This window comes from Chlamydotis macqueenii, chromosome 4 (assembly GCF_036417535.1).
Source record: "Chlamydotis macqueenii isolate bChlMac1 chromosome 4, bChlMac1.mat, whole genome shotgun sequence".
Lineage (NCBI taxonomy): Eukaryota > Metazoa > Chordata > Aves > Otidiformes > Otididae > Chlamydotis > Chlamydotis macqueenii.
In genome coordinates, this window is record NC_141559.1 from 55900446 (window position 1) to 55924667 (window position 24222).

The window sequence follows — 24222 nt, forward strand, 5'->3', positions numbered from 1 at the left end:
TTAGTGTTTTGTTGTCAGTTTGTTTATTTTTTTAGTCAATCTCCCATTAGAAAGAGAAATTATTTTAAATACTAGCTTTTTGACTAAAGCTTTTTTCCAGAGCTTGAATCAGTCTTTTACTGTTGGCAAATTTTATGTAATAAAACATTTTTCCCTGGATCTAGAGTATCTTTAAGTGTTTGTCCTCGTTCTTTCTAATTATATGTGTTTTCCTTTTTGCTAACCAGGAGCTGCAGGTAAGTTGCAGCCTGGTGCCCTGGCTTGTTCATCTGTTGTTGTCTGTGGTGTGTTTGTACTTTGTAGTCAGATATATAAAATTGATACTGATATAGTTCTAGGTTATATATTGAGTTACTTTCCAAGAAGATATTCAAAAGATTTCTACTTCACTTGCCATATATTTTAATATATCTACAAACATAATTTAACAAGGTATTTAAAATTTTAATAAAATTAAAGGGCTGATTGAAACTCTGTTCATAATGCATTCAGTACTTGTGTTTTCTGTGTTGCATTTGTGTATTAATTTTACTATGTTGAAATTCGTACATACATATGTGTGCAAACTTTTTCTATTACAGGGTGAAAGCATGGACAACTTCAACTGGGGTGTTCGTAGGCGCTCTCTTGACAGTATTGACAAAGGAGACACACCGTCTCTTCAAGAATGTCAGTACTCTGGTAGCACACCCAGCTTGAACTTGACCAACCAGGAAGATACTGATGAGTCTTCAGAAGAAGAAGCAGCCCTGACTGCAAGTCAGATACTGTCTCGTTCACAGATGGTAAGTTACTTTTTTTGTGAAAGGAATCTGAGAACGTAAGCTTTCACTTACAGTTTTAATGGATAAATGTGGCTCACACTTTCAGCCTAAGTGAACTAAAGAGGAACAAGTTAAGGTGTCTAAGCTTCTTTTTCATAACATCAACGAAGTGAAGAGAGTTATTTTGCCTACTGGTGGTACATAACAGGTTTATAATTCTATTACAACATTCATTTTTTTAGTGTCTTTATACTTACTATATTTGTTTAAATATGAGCACAAAATTGCATGTGTTATATGTGAAGTGTGTGTCCTTATGAATTCCTAGCTTAAAAAAAAACCAAAATACTAAGTAAGAACAAGAGTAGTAGGTGATCCCGTGGGAGCATCAGTTGTGTTTAACCATTGAAATAATTTAGTTATGGATTTTGAAGCATGTGTACATATAACTGAGGAAAATCAAGAATGCTGGCCACTCAGAAGTCTCTCTGCGTTACATAAATGAAATTAGGAGAAAATTGACTGGATGGGGAGCAGCAGGGATAGTATGCTGCTTTTCAGACTTCAGGCAAAGTTTGCATTAATGTTACCCATAACGGAGAGAGCTCTGCTCTTCAGTGGTTTTGGTCTAGCATTTCACCAGTGCCAAAGACCTTTAGGAACAAGAAAGGAAATAATTTTCTGGATCCCAAGGATAAGTTCAAACTTCTCTTCAAAGTTAAATGTTACAGAAATGCATATGGTTTTAGTGTAAGTCTGTTAAACTCATAATATGTAAATAAATTCAAATAGCTAACCATACTGAAACACCCTGTTTCAGAACTAATTTGTTTTTTCCCTGTTTGATAAACTATGAAGAATTTAATGTTTCTTTTCTGTCTTAGTTAAACAGTGATTCTGCCATAGATGAAACAATATCAGATCATGCTGGTTTATCACTTCAGTCTCAAGATTCCACTAGCAGTGTGGGAACGGAAGAGGTGCTTCAAATCAGAACTGAGACCCCAAGTTTGGAGGCTTCTCCTCTAGATAATTCTAGCAACCAGCTGCCTGAGGTGGGGAGAAATGTGGGCTGGTGCATGGCTGATTTGGGCTCCTTCTAGTGTTTAGCAGCAACTTTGGCTTTCTTTTCAATTGAGTTTTCATCTGTTACACTGATTATTTGATTTGCTTTTAATATTTCTAACCTGTTGGAATGTTCTTACAGAATGTTCCCTCAGCATGAAAACTATTTGAGATGGACTGAGGGAACTTACCACAGGTTAAAAATATTCTTGAAGGGCTGATAATGATCGTTTCATGGTGCAGAATGAAAATAGGCTAATATTCAAGATGCTTTTACTTGATACGGTTGAAATTCTTCTTGAGCAACATTTTCTTTCAGATACTTTTTTACCCACCCTGTCCCCCCCCCTTTTTTTTTTTTCTTCGCTTTCTTTGGGTTAATGTGATTGGTGCTAAATGGGAATAAAACCTCAGGCCAGCTGTGTTAGTTGGTTCCATTAAATAATCCTTTAAAAAGGACCATAAATGCTAGTGGTATACTTTTTTGGAAAGGCCTGTGTGGACCAAGACCCATTTCAAGCTAATGGCCACCTGCAAATCTGTGAGTACTTCAGTTTCTTGATTTTTTTAAATCTTTTGAATAATTTAAAATAATTTTAAAAAACCATTTAAAATAAAACTCTCCTCTGCTACAATTCCTACAATATTTAGCAGTTGTAGCTAAAATCTAAATGTGGTTCAGGTGGACTTTTGATCTCTTCAGTTAAAATTATTGATGCTACTGGCAATCTTATTTTTATTTGAAAAAACATTGCTAACTCTGTCTGTAACAGAACATAGTTTTATTGAGTTTTCCAGAAAATTAAGCTATTCCTATGTGTATTTGAATATCCAGTGTGCAGTTTACACTTAAGAATGGGTCTTCAGCCAGCTTGGTTTAAACAGTTGACTGACTGGTTCAAGTGACTAGGGTTTCTGAACAAAGGCTCTAGTCTACCTGTTTGCTATCTAGAAAGTCACTCTTATTAACAGGCAAACCTTCCACCTAGCGAACATTTAATGAAGACAACTATAAGAACAAAATATATACTTTGAGTACAACAAAGGGAAAATGTGAGTGACTGGTTTCCTGTGATAAAATCCTCACCTTCTAAAAGTGTAATATTTTTACTTTTATAAAGCTGCTCTTTCCTACATTTTTCATATTTTTCCATTATGATTATCTGCTTGCCTTTTTTTTTTTTTTTTTTAAAGTGTTTGGTTACATTGCAGTTGATAAATTGTCTCAACTTTCATACAGCATGTGTGTTTAGATTGTCAAACAGATTGTTCTGTTAGCACTTCATCTCTTTGTCTACAACATGCATTTTTGTTCCAATAGAATTTTGAGTGTGGAAGAATGCTTAACTTGGATTATTTTTCTCCACGTAGGATAGATGTTTTATGTTAAGATTTCAAAAGGGAGAAGTGATACATAAATCAGGAATTTTATAGAATGAAGTTTGCCATGATAGAACTTGTCTTCTCCATTGTTCGCTTGTGGTACATTCTCAGCTGTAACCAATTTTTACAGTTTTGTAGTTCTTTCTGAGACTGCCTTTATACTTGGATTCATTGTTCTTCTGCATCTCTCTTTAAAATCACTATACTTCTGATAATCCAGGTGAAAACATTCACACACAAAAAAGCACCAATGTCATTAAAAATATTGAAAACATTTAAACTGGGCTGTAAAATAATTTCAAGACTAAGCAGCATCCCGAATAAGTTGCTTTATAAAAAAAAAGAAAGACTGCAAATGTATGTAAATACAGTCACTAAATGTGATGTGTTCCACGTTTGTTTTGTGCTTGTTAGAGTATGAGATTCAGCCAAATACTTACCTTTTCTTCAAGCACAGTTCAAATGCTCAAAGTTATGTCTTTTACAAGAGTTAGCTGTCTAGTTGGATTTTGTTGCTAAAAGGGAGAGATGGCTTTATGCATCTTAACAGAATGAGCTTGAAAACATGCACACTATCAACTCACTTTGAAAACTTTGTGAAGCTAGTAAAACTAATTTTGTTCTGAATTCTTATACTGCACAACTCACAGCATAGTGCAGTTGTTTTTTCTTATGATCCGATACTTTATATGTAAACTCTTTCAACACAGGCGTTTCATTGCATGCCAAGTGTCAGTTATCAAAATGTTTTTAATATAAATAAATATGTATCAAAATTTATCCCAGGTAAAAAAAAAACCAAAATTGAAGTCATTATTTTAAAAAGTGTGTGTGTGCTGGCTAGATGCAGTTGAGTTCCTTGTTTCTTTTGTAGGGATGCTGAAGAATTAAGTAAATAGTTTACTTAAATGTATTTGAATGATTCCAGGTAACAGCATGTATCTTTGTAAACAGGACATTTCACATTCCAGTTGAGAATTTTACTCAACTCCAGTTGAGTCTATTTTACTCACTTACATACTGGATTTATGAGGGAGTGGTTTACTAGAAGTAATTTTCCTGAGATTCTGTGAAGTTGTCAACTACATAAATCACATTTTTAAGATACTTAAAGAACATTCATGTTGGTAGTAAAGACGTGTCCAATGTTACAGGAGTCATGGCACTATGAAGAATACCTTAGCTGCAAATTTATTAACTAGTAATTAGAACTTAAATATTTTCTAAAAGTGTACCCCTCATATGTTTATCTACCAGACAGGATGAGTGCAGCTCTGTATCATATTTTAACACCTATAATAGAAATGGACCAATTCAATCCAAATTATTTTGCTGTGGTATTGTAAAAGTGTCTTGCGTTCCCTTGTGTCTTAGTGGCTCAGTGTGACAAAATGGCTGTTCTGTGCAATAAAATTCCAGATTTAACTCTTACAAAAGAGGCATTAGAAGAGAGGTCACTAACTGAGTCAAGTGACAGCAGTGTCACATTGAGGAGTACCATAGTCAAAGTGAGATAAGGTTAAGATCACTGTGGAAGAAAATTATGTAGTTCTCCTTAAAGCTGAATTGTCTTTTCTAATATGTGTACAGTTATTTTGATCTGTCAGAGGATCTGTTTAGACTGATGAAAGCCGTGAAGTGATGTGTATGCTTACAGGCTGTCTAAAGGTTTGTTGACCAGTCATATGGTCAGTCCAAATATGCCAGGAGATATTTGGACAGTCCAAATATGCCAGGAGAGGAAGACCAGCACACTAAGAATGAAAATGTGATAATTTGTGCCTTTAGGATACAGCAAGTAGAAGAAAGTGTTATTTTTATTCCACAGAAAAATCCAGTAAAATGTTTCAAATGGATGAATTGTGAATTAACTAAATCTGAATTCCTCTGTTCAATATAGCGATGTTAATGAGTATAATAATGCTAATGGAGGAAGAGGGAAGGGAGAAAGGGTCATTCTGATACTACCTACGCGAGTGTAATCATCATCTCTTTATAATTGTCAGTAGTAGAAAGCCTACATTTAAAGATTCAGAGCTAAACCCTTAAAGCTCTCAATATTAACAGTCATGGGAAAATTATAAAAATTTAGAGATTCAGAGTTAAACTCTTAAAGCTCCTGATATTAACAGTCATGGGAAAATTATAAAAATAGTGGAATGTTCCACTTCCATTTTTCATCTGTTACACTGTTGCTCAGTTATGCTTTAGAAACTTGTTAAAATGGAGAGTGGAAAAGAGAAGAAATGTTCTGTACTGGTTCCAGACCCCAGAGGCAAGCATGATGCAGTCATTTTGATCCTTACCTGGAAGAGTAAAATATTAAAGTCTTGATTGTGTTTGTTGTGATGTAAATATGTTTGAGGCTATTTGCAGATATTTTTCTAGGAGTGTTCTCTTAACAGATTTAATTGAGTATATTTGAGAAATTGTATTTAATGTAAATAATGTCATATTCTAGGATAGTAATGTTAACCTGAAGTTACAAATATTACAAGTAGACTGTCTGTCTTTGCTTAAGTAAAACTGTGTGAACAATTCAAACAGCCGAATAATTGAAGTATAAGTGGATATATCCCTGGAAATGTTCAAGGCCAGGTTGGATGAGGCTCTGAGCAACCTGATCTAGTCGAAGATGTCCCTGCTCCTTGCAGGGGGGTTGGACTAGATGACCTTTGAAGGTCCCTTCCAACCCTAACCATTCTATGATTCTATGATTTATAAACAGTTTTTTATAACTGTTACTTTACCATAATAAAAACTGATAAGAATACATAAGCCCTGACAATAAAAGTGATAAAAGTATGTTTGGTTCACAGGAAGGCAGTTCAGCAGTAAGGGATGAACAGGTTAGCACTGCTAGTGAAGACACTGGGTCGTTTCTACTACAAGAACAACAAGACTGTCTAGTCTGTCATGAATCTCTTGAGTTGGAAGAGACCCCAGAACTGGCAGAGGCAGCAGCTCCTGAGAGCTATTCTGAGTCTATCTGTGAAGAGGATGTCACTCTTGCTTTGAAAGAGCTAGATGAGAGATGTGAAGAAGAAGAAGCTGACTTCTCTGGTTTGTCTAGGTAAGATTATATTGGTTCCAAGTAACAGAAATTACATGTTACCAGTGCATGAATCAAACAAAGTAGGCTTTCTTATGGTGTGGCGTTTTCCACTAATCCCATAATACAAGTATCTAAAATGATGTTTTGCATATCTAAAATAATGCTTGATTGGTCTTGCCTGTTATAGCAAATAAACTCAGTACCTTGCTCAGCAATTGTTTCTGGTACAGGAAAAACAGCCATGCAGGAAAAGATGAGAATTCTGGAATAAAAGAAATCTAGCACATTTCATCACAATCGATAGGACAGAAATGTGAAAAGAGGTCAGAGCGCGTTTTGGAGCATTTTCTTGGCAGCCACCAGCTGCAAGCAGTATAACATGGAACAGCCCTTGCCCTACTCTGAGTTATGGCAGAACTTATTTTGGCACCCAAAGACCGGAAAAAAAATGTTGGGTGTTTTGGTTTCGGTGTTGTGTTGTTTTGTTGTTTGGTTGGTTGGTTGGTTTTTTTTTTAAATCAAAGCTCCTGTAGGAATCAGTTTGTCTTTGAATTTGCACAAGGTTTATTTTCAGTGTTAAGGTCTCTCATATATTTCTAAGAGACTTTTAAGTGAAAGGATGTTTTTCCATTTTTTTTTAATATGGAGAACAAAAACAACTATTGAGAGGAAAGGTTATAGTTAGTCCTACCTGGTTGAGTCATATTTAACATGAAACTTTAAGTCTCTTGAAGGTAACAGTCTAAGGAACAGGGAATACAAACAAACAAATAAAAACACAAACAAAAAACCAGAAACCAATGAAAAACCCCCAAACCTAAACAAACAAACAAACGAAATCAAAATTGTTCATAGGCTTGTTCATACTTAAAATTTGTTGAGAAGTTTGGATTGAATAATACATAGACTTATGTGTATATAGGAACATAGTTTATATTCTGACAGAGAAATAATTTAAGGAGGCTTTTACAGAAGAGTACACAACAGGAGCTATAAAAGACCAAGTTGTTTGAGAAGGTTCTACTGGGACAGGGACAGAGAAATTGAACTTTGTAATCCTGTATGCAACCTTCTGCAATACGCCTTGGAAGAATAGTACCAGTTAATAGCTGTTTATTTCCTAATGTGCAACTGAAAAATCTCTTTAGTTTATTTACACTAAGCAAGCAAATTAAAAACCCCATAGCTCTAGTTTGAAGAGTGACAGAGGTGATTATATATATAGGGTTGATACACTATTTAGAAAATACCTGAAAAGCTTTTTGAAGCTTTGCTTACAGATATTATTCAAAAGGATTGCATCTTAGCTTCTGAGCTTTGTGCTACTAAAGAGAAGGTACCTAAAAACAGCACCTATCCTGATTAAGACGTGTAAGGCTTGTTTAAGGCATACTTGGTGCTACTGTAAATGAGGTGGCTGTTATAAAGGAAAATCGTATGTGTTTAAAAAATATTTTAATAAACTTCTGTACTTGAATCCTCCCACATGTATTTTTGCTGCGTAAGTACAATTGTACAAGGAGAACTGTCAGAATATATCATTCCTTGTAATACAGAAAATTTTAACAATTAAGTTAATGATTGTAAGTAGTAGCATTGATTAATTTATAGTTTGGTATTTTTATTGGAGGTTTGGTGCCTAATGGAAGGTATGACTGCCAAATGCTCTTTGAGCAAAGGCCTGTTAAATTGATTGCCTATAAAAATGGAAGTGTTCCAATCTGTCTCCATTCACTTATAATGTTACTTAAGACAGTTGTAAAATAGTATTACACTGCTAAATGAGCTCTTGTGTTTCTCTTTAGGGGGGCTAGAATTTGTTAGGGATATGGGTGAACCATATGTTTAGATTAATAGAAATTTGAAGAATTTCATGTTAATTCAGTTATTGGGGGCAGGAAAAAAAAAAAAAAAGTCTGAGCACTCCAAAGTGCTATATATAGCTCTCTGTAACCTACAGGTAGCCCTTTTGTCTGTGGATATGCATAGAAATAACATGTTTTAATAAACTTTGGAGGTATTTGAGAGTATAAGCAATTTTTCATATTGAAGTAGCAAAGGTTTTTTTATTTTTTTTTTACTCTTTTCTTGGTTCATAGTTACCTTAGTTGATTATTTTACAAAGTGCTATTCTGAATTCTAAATTCTTATTTTTTCTTCTTATCAAAACTGAGGGGTTTTTTCCATTAAAAAAAAATGTACTGAGGAGTTAATTTCTGTTGTTTGTTATTCATAGCCAAGATGAAGAAGATCAGGATGGTTTTGCTGAAGTTCAAACTTCCCCACCTCCTTCACCATTTCTTTCTGCCATATTGGCAGCTTTCCAACCAGTGGCATATGATGACGAAGAGCAAGCCTGGCGCTGCCATGTCAATCAAATGCTGTCAGATACAGATGGATCTTGTGCTGTCTATACATTTCATGTCTTCTCAAGGTTGTTTCAGGTCAGTGGAATGCCAGTGTGTGGTGGTTTGCCTGAAATCCTTTCCTCCTGCTTTCAAAACTATTCTTCCCTTCTGTAACTGCAAAAGCCATAAGGTTGTAGTAGCAAGAAGCCTTAGAAGGCAAATCAAAAGCAGACAAAAACTCATTTTGCTAAAAGAATGTATGTAGTCATACACTGTTTTTCTGTGGGATGTCTGCTGTATTCATTGTCTAGGAGTGATTCTACTTGGGGGCGGGGAGGGGACACCAAAAACAACAGCTCAAGAAAACCAGTTCAGTGTTTCTTGCAAGCTATTATTTCAGGTTGTGTCTCTTCTTTTATTTTCTGAACATCACCCAGGTTCTGTGCTGATTGCAGAATGAATTACTTCCTCCTGGGTTTTCTGTGGGATTCATTATTATGGGATCACAGCATGACGGCCATTAATGAATTTATCTTGCATCTGTCTTGTGAGAAAAGGTTTTTTTTTTCTGCAGAGAAGTAACTGAAACACCAGGAGATCCACTAAAGCTGGGAGTTTCAGATGCCTCTCTCTAACTATATTTACGTCATAGATTTAATATCCAACATAAAATGCCTATGGCTTAATTTTTCTGGCTCCCTCCTCCCTATATGTAGGAGATGGGGTTTTTACATTTTCAAAGTGGTACCACATTATTCTTTGCAACTTCTTATGGCATGGAAGAAGCACAATTATTCCATTTTATTTACAGGCAACGTGCCAAGATTCAGTACTACAAACCAAGACCTTATAACTCCAGCCCTTTTTTATATCTCCAATATTAATTTTGCCTGCTGTTTAATATATGATAATAAATTTCTCAGTGAAAGGCTCACTTTGTTTTACCATGCTAGCACACATTTTATCCCATATGTATGAGCAGGTTTGGGGTTAGTACCATGAAGTAACTTACACGTGAAGAATTCATACCTTATCCATGGAATAACTTGTTTGTGCATCTATACCCATTTTCCATTTTTAGTTGAACTAAGCATTTTGCCACAGTGCTGTTTTTAGATTTTTGTCTTTTTGCTTCATCTAGTCAGGGGTTTGGTTTCTCAGTATTATACCAAAGCTTAGGTACAGTTGCTTTTCACACATTCATTCATTTCCTGAAAGTGGTAAAACAGGAGGTCATATTCTCTTGTATTCATTAAAGAGGGAGCTAGAAAGGAAAGTGAAACAATCTGTGGCTTGACAAGATAGCCCTCAGTCAGCTGGAAAGGTGGATACTCTGGGAAAGGGGCAGTAGCGATCCAGGGCTCAAGCCTGGCCAAAGAAAGCATTCCTGAGGAGTTGTTACTGGATACAGAGGAGGCTTAAAATTATTAAGTGAGACCCTGGAGGCCTTGTTTTACTGGATGTTTCCATTTTGCCTTCTGGCTCTTTCACTGTGTTTAACTTTGCAGCTGTAAATATCATCTTTCTATAGCTTTATTCTACATACAACTTTCTAGGATATATGAAATAATATACAGCAAAGCACAGTGCTATTACGCCAAGCTGCCACTCTACATAATCAAACATGATATACATAGGACTGATTTTTGAAGAAGGTAGAAGCCCTGCAGTTGGCAGTGTTGGACACAGATTGTGCTAAACAGGTTGTATTCTAACTCGTAAAACTCTGTGTATAATTTTCAGCAACACAAACACTTGAAAATAAATCACGCTACTGTCTATACTGCATACAGACAAATAGTCATTCAGCTATGCTGATGCTAAAGGTCTAGATGTGAAAGGAATAATTGTCTTTATAGATAAGGCTGATTTTATTTATTGTTTGATTGCATTTTTTTGAGCTAGTTTTACATAAGTACTCAGAGCAAATTATGTATTAGTTTGTAATTTAATGACAAAAACATATGCTGTCACGATGGAAATTTGCCATGAAATTCTTAATCTAAAAAGCCAGAGGAGGAGGGGTAGTAACATACAACATAACATAAATGTTTTTCTCATTTGATTTCTAGACCATTCAAAGAAAGTTTGTATCTATAACAAATGATTCAATCAACTTCCTTGGTGAAAGTCTACAGCGCATTGGAACAAAATTTAAAAGTTCTCTGGAAGTCATGATGCTATGTTCAGAATGTCCGACAGTCTTTGTGGATGCAGAAACGGTAAAAATCTTATAAACTTACATATTGAAGTACCTGTCTGCTTTAATATTTTTTTTTGTAACATACAAAATGTTTTAACATTTGGAAAATAGCAATGCTCGGAAAGATTTTCAAAGGTTTGAATAAAATGTGTTCATTACATTTTTGTTTTTTAAAAGTTTGCTCTCTAACTTCACTAATTGAAACATCTGCATAATTTGGGGATGTAAAAGATGCTTTTTATAATTGAAATCAGAAAGGAATTTAAATGTTAGATGGCCACTATGTATCATAAACATTTGAAAACACAAATGAGAAGTGCATTTTCTCCAAAAATAACCTCCAGCTCTAATAATAAACAGTGAGGGAACTTACTGATACTAAGTGTCACTTAAATTCCCTTGCTATTCTTTACCTTCCATGCTTGTTCATATTTATTTTATATTTTTTCCACAGAGAAGAAAAAGAAAGACTACTTGCGTACCAGTAACTTTGCCTTTTAAAATTGTATTGTTTATGTATATATTCAATGACACATGAGAAAAACATTCTAGCTACAAATACCCAGTGAAGGCTTTGAATTGTTTGTTGTCATGCAAGTTGAAATCTTGGATTTTAATAAATATTTATATGATAAGTCAGCTCAATGTTCAGCAGCAGTCAAAAAAAAAGCTTTGCTAGAATAATTCAAAAAAGTGACAGCAAAACAGAAAACATCATTGAGCTAATGTACATATTGCTGATTTGCCTGCATCCTGAATTCTGGGGGCAGTCCTGGTCCCCAGCTCTCACGGAAAATACAGTTGAACTGGAAAAGGTTCCAAGCAAGATGACAAGGATCACAAAATATGCGGAATGACTTCCGTATAAGATACATGTATGCAGGCTAGGATTTTTCAACCCTTTAGCAGAGAAACCTGTCCATAGATGTCTTGATTATATTAGAAAAGTGATAGAAATTACTGTATTGCTGTCTTATTTGATGTGAAGGGTGATCAAATTAAGCTAGCAGTGACTTACAAAACATACAGACGCAAAGACAGGTGATCCTTCATGTGGTACATAATCAAACTGTGAAATCCTGTGGTTTTTTACAGCGTCTGTTCGTGTTTTCGAAAACCAACTAAAGAGATTCATGAAAGAATTAGCCCTGGATAGATTTTTTTAATATGCATGTCAATAGAGGCTAAGAAAGCATTCTGGAGCAAGCGGATCACCACATGCTTGCCCTGTTTTGCCCGTCCTTAAGCAGCTGCTACTAGACATTGTCAGGTGGGGGACTGAGAAAGATGCATCCTTGGCCTTGACCCAGTGTGAGACTCTTCTCCTGACCTGTTTTTTTCCCTTGGTGCTAAGGGGCAACTCTGCTCTTACGCTCTCACTTTAGAATATAAAGTGCATGATATAGATAGTGCATTTCAAGGGAACCGTGTGTAATGTTTTTTGTTTAACTTACGCCACTTTAAAAGCAGTAGAAATTAACCAGTAGAAGAAAATTGTTTGGGATAAGAAGCCACAAGAAGAGTTACGCTAGTGTCTAGCTAGAACAGCATGTGTGTTTTTAAAAATAAATAAGTGTGTGTGTATATATATACACACTGATTTATACTTTATATATATAAAAACAAATATAAAAAGGTATAATAAATACAATGTATATGCATGCAAGTATACAGACGTGTATGTGTATATGTATGCACATACATATATTAGTTTTGTTACATTAGCAAAATACTGTGTAGATAAATATTTCCAAATTACTTAATTGAAATGAACATACTTGTTTATCAGATTACTTCTCACCAAGAAAGAATGGCTAATCCAAAGTAACGTTCGTGCACAAATCTTTGGTTTTGTGATGTCTGCTCATGCGTACAAGATTAGCATTTGATTCAAATTTGGCCTTTGATTCACTCAGAGAGCAGTTTTCAGCAGAAAAATGCCCCCTTACATCAAAGCATGTTCACAAGCGATTTTGGAGTGGCTCGTGGTCCCCTGCCGATTCAGGATGCCCACTCACTTCTGTGTACTTATGATGTTATCGCACACATTGAGTGCAGAGTGGCATCGTGCCACAGAGCCATAACTTGCATCTTGGTTGATGTGGGCATGGAGGTTGGGAGTAGCAGTGTCTTAATGTGGTGGTAGAATAATAATCTTGCTGCACTTGGAAAAACATGTAAGCATCATTTCTGCCCCTGCCTGAGTAATGTGGGATACTGTGACTCTCCGTGCCACAATTGTGTAATTACAATATTGCGCTTGCACTTTCAAGTTGACCAAGAGGTACCAGGTAACAGGGGTTGGAGAAGAGTATAGAACTCTTAATGTGTGCGAGACATGATCAGTGTGAGGGAGGAAGCATCATGTTAGAGGCATGATTATTACAGGGAGTGACAGGAGAAGGATTAATAGCAAAAACCTAAGTGGAAATAAAACTACAGAGAGAAATTATGTGGAGCAAAGCTGAGGTAGCAGCCCCTGAGGTAAAAAGAGATTTTGAAACTATGTTGAAAAAGACAAAGTCATTAATGGTAGAAATACGACGGTTCCTGCTGTGACAGGTCCTGGTTCCTACAGACGGAAGCCTTTGCTGGTGGTATAGTTTATATATTGAGAAGAGCAGATAACTCTCACTGGACGCTTCTGAGGCTGCTACAGGAGCAATCCAGCAGTACCTTTTTCTCCTGCTGCAGACTATTCTATTTACACTAGCTGTGTGTATATCAAATATTATTCTTTTTGAAAGATCTAAAAATCCCTTTGAAATCTATCTTTCAGATGTTAACTAGGTACTGCCCTTCTTATTTTGGAATCAAAACTATTGTTCACTGATTTAACTGATACAGCTACATGCGTTAGCTTACTAACTCAGAGGTGCCACAAATGGTCTGTACTCAACTAATTTTAATTTGGTTGTTTTTCCAAATGTGAACTTGGAATTTCATATTATATTATTTAGATTATATGAATTATAGTCAGATGTTACATGACTAAAGAGGTGATTGTTTTTATCTTTCAGCTAATGTCTTGTGGCCTGCTAGAAACATTGAAGTTCAGTGTTCTAGAGCTCCAAGAACACTTGGATACCTATAATGTCAAAAGAGAAGCAGCAGAACAGGTGAGTCTGCTACATTTCAAAATAAAAAACAGTAGAACCTACTCATCAAGAAAATGTTGCAGATCTTTATCTCTCAACACAGGTATCTAAAAGTAAACTGTGGGGAAAAAAATTCTGAAATAAAATCATTTCTTTTTCTTACTATTCTATGTGTATACTCTGAACCTGAGGTTTTTCTTATGTGTAATTCATTTTTGTTGCACATATTTCTGAAACTGACTTTGAATATATAACATCACACAAATGCACTAGCATTGGAAAGGCTAAAAGGCCTTAGGCTAAAAAGGCCTAATGTAAAAATACTCTTTTAAAAATATTCAAATATTTTAACAGGAATATCAATAAATCTTGGCAGTTTTTTTGCTTTATGTATGTTCTGGCTTATTTTATTAGACTAAAAGGGTGGAATTCACCTCCAGATTAAGACCTTTACAGATTCAAGGATCGAGTCAACACAATAAAAGAAATCAAGAAGGCAATGCATTTTATCCTAATATAGATACTGACTTGTTGCTCAGCTGAATAGGTCTTTAGACTTCATTTTGTTGACTGGATCTCCACTGACTGTAATGGGGGCTCTACAGCTGTCTTATACAAGGACACATAAATGTAGGTCTCACATCCTGCAGCTGGATCTCATGGAGGCTGATGTTTATGTCAGTTATTTAGAATAATACAGATTAATTTTCAAAGTATGCGTCAGTGGTTATATCTTTTTGCAAAGAAACACAAAATTTAAAAGTTGAAAATTTCTGTAGAAAGGCTCTGTATATTTGTTTTTGTGAACCTTTGTGTGAAGTTTAGGAAGGAAGATATTAACTTCAGAAAACTGAAATAGGTAAGATTTGTATTTGAGGAGCCAAAAGAAAGCATGGATCTATGATCAGCTTTGCAGGTACACAGAGAGAGGGAATATATGGGGCTTTAGTTGTAGAGATAAAATGATTCCTAGGAAAACTAAGCATGCATTTGAAGCAGCTTTTTACTGATCTCAGCAGCTGTGAGGTCATGACAATGGCCATACGGGCAAGTCTGAGTGTTGCAAAACAGAACCAGAGTTCAAGCCACAACGTCTTGGCAGATCTGTGTTTTGCACACAAGTGGCTCCATGTTTCTTGATCATTCTGATTTTATTAGGAAATGATGGTGTCTGCCTTGCAAAGATTGCTGGCAGCTCATCTGTTGAATAGAATAGACGTACACTTGGATCCTGTGGGAAGGATCTCAAAAGAAATGGAGTTTTCTCAAAACTGATGCTGAACTATGCCACAGAGCACTGTTAATGTAGATAAACTGTTCCCAGAATCCAAGCCAGCATTTCTGTGAAAGAGTTGCTGTACTTTTTTGCCTTGCTCTGTGGTAGTAACAATTTGTTTGTAAACTAACTCATGAGGTCTAATATAATGAGCTACATTTTGCCATTTAGGCCTAATCAGAAACACAGTGCTCATCTAACGACTAAGATTACCTTACTCAGTGTAATATTTAATGTCTGACAGTCTCCAATGTGTAATGGTGTTATCACTCCTATAAGAAAATAATGTATTTTATTCCTCATTTTCGAGGGCAGCATTGGGGCACAGAGGGGCTAATTGATTTGCCCCAGGGTCAGACAGGAAGATTTGAGGCAGGGTAGAGGGAACTCATGTGTGTACTTAGAATGGGGACTATCCAGACATCGAGGAATTCTCCTTATATAAACTCAGTTTATCATAGCAATAAAAAAAATAGTATTGTTTGGTTGATTTGTCAAAGTTGTGTCCCTTTCAGATGGCCATGAATTCACTTAATGTATTTTTTTAGCTAATTTTGCACTGCCATGTATCATATCGACATAAATCCATGCTGGATATTATGAGCTTGTTTGCATTTTATTTTACTGGATAAAGGATTATGGATATCAGTTTGATGGCCTTTGTCATTATATCATAGTAAAGGGGGGTTGTTTTTCTGTAGTGCACCTGTCAAAAGGATGTCCAATACAATGTTTCTGTGGTCAGCCTGTCTTCTGCCACAGGATTTGTGAGTGACTGGAGCAGGAAAAAGGCTGACAGGATGAAAGGAATTGTTCTAAAATAACTGAGAGCATTTTGCCAGGGTTCTGTTTTTATTTAATCACTTATAAATAGTAGTAGTACTGAGGAGGAAGAAATATATAGCTTTGACCAATCATTTCTGACTCCTGATAGCATGTCATTTAGCTAATTTAGTGCATTATTTAAGTATTTATTTAGCATGTTAATTTAGAAGTAGTGACAAATTATCTTAGATAATTTATTTTTCTAAAACCTTTTTTAAAAGCATTTATTCAGATGTTGGCCCTCAATTTTTGGGGAGTATTTATTACATAGTATATGTAGACTAAGAATCTTCCAAAGCTAGTTCTCATATATTTTCTACTGGTTTTCTTACCCTGTCCTATTAAACAGAGTATAGGGAATGATTGAAGGGGACTTCCTCAAGTCAAATCTGAATTGCTGTTATTGCAGCAATTGTAATTTTTGTAATTATTGCAGTAATTGTGCTAGGTATCCTATCTAATCTGAGAGTATTAAGGCAAAACATATAATGAGCGTATTGCAGATCCTCACTTTTTTTTCATAGAAACATGTAGAAAAATGATCAAACTAAACTGCCTGGGCTATTGTATAATAAAGTAAATATAAACAAACATGTATTTAAATAAGTATAATTTGCATATTACTCTGGTGCCCTCTAGAATTGACCACTGGAAAATTCTGTACATTAACTTAATCTAATGAAAAATTGTTGTTTGCCGTTTACCCTAATATATGATGTTTGTCACTATCAGTGTTCTGTGTTGTACTGGCATTCACATGAATCAAATTTAAAAGTAAGAGGCTTGGGCTGCAATTGCTTGAAACTCTCACCGATGCACTGAGATAAGAGAGAAAGGTACCTATAGTACACTGGGTGGTTTGGGATGTTGTTTTGGGCTTAATCTGACAAACCAATCTGTGCTATGACCAAGACTTCCCTATATTGCTCTTTCAGTAACACTTTTCACCCTGTGTCTTTGTAGGACATATATGGGGGAAAAAAAAAATTGATGTAAAGCAAAAATATAAAGAGGATTATTTTGTCATACAATCTACTGCTGTTCCCAAAGAGAAAATGTAGGTCTTTCTACCATGCTGGACATACATTCTGCAAAAATTTTTAGCAAATTAATTTTGTCATCTTTTTGGAGCTACTGTTCTGTTTCCTTGCAAGGAAACTGCTTTCACTTCATGCGTATATTAGAGACAAATATACTGAATCAGAGAAAATATAAGGTTATTTGTATATTGTAACATTCTAGGCACATCCTTTATTCAGATTGGTTTTAAGATTTAAAAAAAAAATATCTTAAACAGGCAGTGTGTGGAAAAAAATTACTAGCTTCTCAATTGCTGATGCTGTTCCAGTGCAAACCTATTCTATTGTTCCTGGTGAATGCTGTCAGATAAAAAGAAAAAATGAGATTTGCTGTGTATGTTGGTATCCATGTTGCTAATTGAAACTGACACCACAGTGTTTAGAGAATTCCATTTCTCCTCTTGATAAGCACACAGGCCTAGTTAATTCACTAAGTAACCTTCATTACATTGAGCAGATGGGAAATCACATTTTTCTTTTTCTTGCATCAGACAAAGGTTAGAAAAAGGTCACTAAGATTTCCTCTGAGACTCAAGATATCAAGCACACAGTATGCTAAATTATTCTTCCTTGGATGTATAGAGCTTTCCTTTCAGAAGATAATCTGCACTTTATCTCGACATGACGCGTTCCCATTTCAGTAATACCCAAATTACCTCATGCTTGCACTGTACAGAAAAACATATTGGGTACTGTGTCGATGAGATAATCAGATTGTATTGTCCATTAAGAGCATATTTGATTCTGCAAATGCTTTATAGTAACACTTTTAAATTTGCATGGCTGGTTAAAGCTAGAAAAAGAGATTACCCACTGAAATCAATAAACTTGTCTGCTGTAGGAACTGGGGTTAAATACAGCCCTGTATTCATGTTTGCATTGAGTAATGTGAGAATAATTAATCTCCCTGGCTAGTATGAACCAGAGGTGATGCTAAAGTCCCACTGAGGAATATTTTTTTCATTCCATCCAGTAAACCTGCACTTGCATCTAGTTACACAGGAGAGCTCAATATTTCCTTCTCTTTCTAAAGCAGTTCCAAGAAATACAACAGTCTTACTCTTACTCTCTAATTTGAATTACTGCTGTATTTGAAATGCTGAGAAATCATGTTGGTGCAAGCCTTGTGCAGCAAGTAAAGAACAAATATGATCTCATTTAATGAAAGTGATTTTTCTGCCTCCAGCACCCCTGCTCCCTGACACCACCACCATCCCCCCCCGCCCCTGTCTTACCACCCAAATTCAATCACAGGTTAGTATTTATGCTAAAGTGTACTATCTCCATCTGGGGTAATGAAGGCTACAGGAAATATACAATAAAAAGGACACAATAAAAACTACAAAGTGATATATCAGAGTGGAAATAATTAATGGAAACATTGGCAAACAATTGATTTTGTATCACAATTTCTTACATAATCGAAGAATGTGCAAGACTTGATGAAGTGTCTTGGGCAGTTTTAGCACAGTCTACAGTTTGCTCTGTTTCAGATGTTTAATCTTTTTATATTTATTTTGCAGTGGCTAGAAGACTGCAAAAGAACATTTGGTACTGATGATGGTATTCATGGCACTAACACAGATGCCCAGGTAGGTGTATGTCATTTGTGAGTCTCTGGATATGAGATTAAAGAACATCTTAATATCTATTGCACAAAAAAATCCAATATTTGCAGAGAGATAAAAAATGTATGGAAAGCTTTTCATTTCAGTTATCACAGTATCTTTTGGAAACTCAGATTCTTATGAAGTAGTGGTCTAATAAAAAGAGCTCTTTTTAATAAAGTTGGCAACCTGTCTTGGGTTCTAGACTTAATAACACTGAGTAGATAAGCAGACTAGATACCATCTATGTACCAGCAAGTCTGCTTTTCTGTAGCTGTTTCTAGAAAAAAAAAGATCTGCGTTCTGCTTATATGCTCAGATAAACTGTCTAGTCAAAAACCTCTACTGAATTTAATATAAATAGTACTCTATAAATACATATGACCTTTCTGGAGCCATTATTTGGGTGGGAAAGAACAGGGAGTAAAGCAGCAGTATGGCAAAGATATCACGAAACACTTCTGTCAAAATACAATCTAACAACAATAGGTGAAGTAACCTATTAATATTAGTTTAATATTTTCTGTGTATTTGCATGGCAATCATCCATGTTTAATATTACTAATTGCTATAGTAAGTGATAGCTTTCCCCCAAGTAGACTAGGATTTTTTTATTATTTTTTTTTTTTTTTTTTTTTAAATAGCTGTATAATATTGACACTGTAGATAAAGCAAATCAAAAAACTGTCATAGGATTATAGAATGGTTTGGGTTGGAAGAGACCTTAAAGATCATCTAGTTCCAAGCCCCCTGTCTGGGGCAGGGATACCTTCCACTAGACCAAGACACTCAAAGCTTCACTCAGCCTGGCCTTGAACACTTCCAGGGATGGGCCATCCACAACTTCTCTGGGCACCTCTGCATGCCTCACCATCCTCACAGTAAAGAATTTCTTCCTTATGTCTAGTTTATACCTACCCTCTTCCAGTTTAAAGCCATTTAAACCCCCATTTCTGCAGAGTTTAACAACAACCTCTGAAAGGAGTTATGTGTCCATTCACATTGATTATTTGTGGAGACCTGTATTGATTTTGGTTTTCAATCCTAGCCTGCAAGGCATGCTGGCAGTTTTTTTCTTTATGTGCTCCTTGCACTTGCAGATTCAGTTAAAATCATTTTAATGTATAGTATCCATTTAGAAAGCAGAGGCCTCTTATCCTGCTTCATAAATATACACCATTTACAGAAGCTCTAAATTTATTCACAGAAGCTTATAGTGACTTTAAGGAGACTGAGAAGTTACCAAGTGTAAGATCATTGTTTCAGAAGTCTTAGATAGTCTTGGATAGACTTAGCCCCACACTCCATTTACAAAGTCTATCCAGTCAACCAATTAATGCTAAAAATATCTAAGTGTTGTCTTGCTCAGGAAAACAGAGCTGCTTCATTCAACAGATATTTTTCATTCACTAACACAAATAAGATTTTCTTACTAATTTTTAGCACTGTGGTCAATACAGCTACGGAATAGTGAGATGAATTCTGTTCTGGCTTGTGCATTGCCAGCAGACTTGCAAGTAAATCTAATTATTGGATTTTTACACGCAAGCCTGAAAGAATGCATCTGGACTCTGGCTAGACTGTTTGTACAGGACTGACAGGTAGAAAAATCAGATTATTTCTCAAGTGAGCAAGTACGTGAAAGATACTGAAGCAGTACAAAGCCATTTTTAAAGGAAAACCTCTTGAATTCTTAGAATAGCTATCAAGGTGTGATTTTGGGGAGAGGGATTATTTATGGCTTACAGTAAGAATGAGACGTGGCTTAGAGAACACTGAAACTTAATGACTAAAAATATTAAATAATCAACCCTGCCATTCCTCAAGGTCTGATTCTCTGTGCTTCATTGAAGTGAGAATTCTTGTCAACTTTGGCCATTCAAGATCTTCTCTCTTCACAGTGTTCTGTACATCAGAGGTTTTTGCTTATATAATAATTATGCTATGTATAGGATAGCACAGAATACAGAACAAAAGCATGCAATGTTTATAGTCTGTTAAGCACATAGTTATAACTTGCACACATCGTGTGTAACTCGTGCTGAACTGCTTCTGCCTGCTGGAATCAGACATGGGTTGTATCTTCCTGTGTTTACTGTGACCACTCTACTTGTTTAATGCTATCAATATCCTTAGCACTGTACAAAGCACAGAAGTGACTTCCTGTCCCTAGTCTGACAAATATATTTTCTGATGATTTCTCTCCCTGTCCCTCTTTCCCAAATGTTTTTCTGAAGTAGCTTGTAAAAGCCAAGTGCAATTAATTTACAGAAATCTCACAATGAGGTGTTGAGAATTCAGTTTCGCAAAACCAAGAATTTTCTAAACTGATTCATAATCCAAGCTACCATTACTTCTCAACTTTTAAAAGGCATTATTTTTGCTTAAACTATACAGATGTTCAGACCTAAGTGTCCTTGGTTTTGATTTCTTTAAATACCTTTAAGACTACACAATGTATAAAGATGACCAGACAGAGTTGTAAGTGAAGTATGTTACTCATGCTGAGGGACAACAAAGCCAAATGCTATCTATCGTTAGTTATAGCAGCAAGTAATTTCACTTCAAATTCTGTTATTTTTTTCCATTCAGGGTATATTTGGAGCATGTTACTTGTGTTTCTTTCTCCATTTTACCTGGGACATCTTTTACCCTGATTAAAATTATTTCCTACACTAATTCTTGATCTTTTTTTCTTTCTTTGTATTTTTGTGACCTGCTCATCCTCTTGCTTAGCAAATGGAAATTCTAGCAGTAAGTGACGGTTCTTGATTTATCAAATACTTAACCATGCCAGTTACCAAACTGGTCTCCATCTGTCTCGTCCATTTGTGACATAGAGATGTCTTGTCATAGACTGTTACAAAAATGCTGTGTGCTTCAATTTTGCATCATCTAACCCATTCAGCTGTTGGTCGTTTGTAGATAGTAGGATTCTGTAGTTAGTAGAATGTTATAGAAGATTATTCCATTAGCACCAGCTTTTATGTCTGCATGTAAAGCAGTATTAACACTGCACTTTGACTAGTGTTTTAGACATATAAAAATGGAAGCAAGACAGTGCATAAGTTAATGCTGCTGTTTCATTTCCTTAAGAATATATCTTGTGGTATTTCCTTAAATAGAATCAGAGCTACCTTTTATAAAGGAAACATTATTCTTGCCTCCAAGAATGGAATTATTCTCCTCTTACTCCATCAGGCAGTTGTAAGCTAAGGGCCAGGTTATGTACTGTGCTTACACATTTATATTAATGGTTATGAAAGATTCCATACTTACAGATCACAGCTGCTTCTTTAGGATATTAGATCTTGAATTTAAAACAGTAAAATATGAACAATAAAAGTAAGTGATCTATGAAACTCGATCTTGGAATATGACATTTCAAAATGCCTTTTGAATCACTTTACATCCCACCCCCCTTCTTGAAAATGTAAGTTCTTATTAAAAAGTAAATTTTAAACCTATGTGAGAGAGGCTACCATTAAATCTAGAACTGAATGAAGCTTTCATCTGCTTTTCATTAGCTTCCTGCTATATTAGCTTCTAAATCTTTTTTGCATTTTTCTTCAGTAACCAAATAACTCCTTTTAATTTTGCACATTCTAAACTGAAGAAGTTGTTATATATTGTCTCTTGTATTGGAGAGGAGATGTTTTGCACTTCCTGAATATAACAATATTGTTTACATTTGTAGGAGCTGGAGTTGTGTCGGAGGCTATACAAGTTGCATTTCCAGTTGCTGCTTCTGTTCCAAGCATACTGCAAACTTATCAGCCAAGTAAAAACAATCAAAAAAGAAGCAGAGGTAATGAGAACTATGCTCTTTAGCTACTAATTGTTGACATTTTAAAGCCAAGCAATTTAAAACACATTTTGATAACATTTTTGCCAGTGGGACATCTTTTTAGAAACTGAAGGAGCATACCAGCTATTTTATAGCCAATTAATAAAAGATTTAAGTAGAGCTCCCAAGAATTTTCTGAGACGTTCAATTATCTGTGTTGATTTTTGTACAGCTTGAAAGCTCTTAAATAGCAGGAATGCAGGGAGTCCAGAGATGAGGATTTAAAATATTTCCGTAGCGCTCCTGGTGTATTCTAATCAAGCTACAATCAAGGCACATCAACTCCAATCAACGGAATTCTGTGATGAAGCCCCTTTCCATCACCCCAGTGTTTCCTATTGCGAACACAGACATTTGCTACCAGCTGATTTATATAACTATGTCACTTCAGCCACTGTTGAATTACTCCACAACCTTAGTCTCCGTCCTAAGTGCAGTTAGTAATGTGTTCTAGACATCTTGTGCTTGATTTTTAGTTGTACTAACTTTAGAAGGAAAATGTGTCATAGAATCATAGAATAGAATAGGTTGGAAGGGACCTTTAAGGGTCATATAGTCCAGCCTTCAGCTGTGGCTGCGCACATGGGGTACATACATGATGTTAATTGAGTTAATCTGAATGCATTATGCTATTAATAATGTCTTCTGAAAGTTCTCCCCTGGGTCTGTAATGCAATAAATAGAAGTAGCAGGAAAAAAAATAGGCCTGGTCTTGCCTGATAATAGTAGGGAGGAAAATGAAAAAGCGGGGTGAAAGTCTTTGGTTTTTGAGTAGCTTAGGAAAAAATGATGTATGTTCCTCACTTAGATTTCCAGATTTTTATAGAGGCTTGCAAATAAGCAAGTTCATTTCCATCTGGAGGATGTTGCGGTGTGGAAGGTCGGCATCACACCAGTCCCACTTCTTGCCTAAGTTAGTCAGATGTAGAAACATACTCTGAGCGATAGCCTTGTCTTTTACTCATACATTGCAGCTAAAGCTGAAGGTACTGTTATATACACTGGGTGCACTGCAGTTATTCAGCTGGGTTACCAGTCTTCCAGATTTTTTCCTTCATATTTAAGTTGTCCTTGTAGTAACACAATTGCTGCTGTACTTTTCCAAAGTGTGTAATTCTTGTCAGTTTAATTGTTATTAAGTGTTGTGGGGAGAAATGTATTTTTTAAAAAAAAATTTCAAATAACTTATCGAAACTTCATCCGAGGAAAGCCTAAATACCTGACATACACACACGGGCCATTAAATTAACTGTGTACTTAAGCAACTGCAGCAAATGTTCGGATATACTTTTTCTGCCTCTTATTTATGATTGCAAAGAGAAAAGGTAACTCTTGTATTTGTTTTAGGTCATAAACATGTCTGAAGAACTTGCTGTTTTGGAGAGCTATCTAAAAGAGGCTGAAGCTGCATCTGACAGTGGTATTGAAGAAATTGAAATTGCAGAGGCTTCCCAAGCTAGCACGGAAACGGCTATTCACTCTCTCATTGAAACTCTGAGAAACAAGGAGTTTGTGTCAGCTGTAGCACAGGTCAAGGCTTTCAGGTAAGTAAGTGCTTAAGGATTGCTTTCAGACTCACGTTTGCTAATGGGCCTTTTTAATTTAAAGATCGGGACAGGCACTATTCCAGGGTTTTTTCAGCTCCTGCTAGATGTCCTTATTGAAAAGGACA

At 35.7% G+C, this 24222-nt stretch overlaps 1 protein-coding gene across 9 annotated transcripts in view; it reads left to right on the forward strand.

Annotated features, from left to right (window-relative positions):
• FRYL (FRY like transcription coactivator) overlaps positions 1 to 24222 on the forward strand; it is a 170472-nt gene that overhangs the window by 143880 nt on the left and 2370 nt on the right. For 7 of the 9 annotated variants that reach the window (XM_086746677.1, XM_086746676.1, XM_086746671.1 and 4 more), the window contains 10 exons: positions 582 to 785; positions 1649 to 1819; positions 6032 to 6285; positions 8504 to 8711; positions 10688 to 10837; positions 13839 to 13937; positions 18620 to 18688; positions 21440 to 21457; positions 22401 to 22511; positions 23898 to 24094. In XM_086746677.1, the coding sequence (XP_086602803.1) occupies positions 582 to 785; positions 1649 to 1819; positions 6032 to 6285; positions 8504 to 8711; positions 10688 to 10837; positions 13839 to 13937; positions 18620 to 18688; positions 21440 to 21457; positions 22401 to 22511; positions 23898 to 24094 (1481 nt within the window). The remainder of the gene's footprint in view (positions 1 to 581; positions 786 to 1648; positions 1820 to 6031; positions 6286 to 8503; positions 8712 to 10687; positions 10838 to 13838; positions 13938 to 18619; positions 18689 to 21439; positions 21458 to 22400; positions 22512 to 23897; positions 24095 to 24222) is intronic. The other 2 variants (XM_086746673.1, XM_086746675.1) reach the window with 1 other exon arrangement.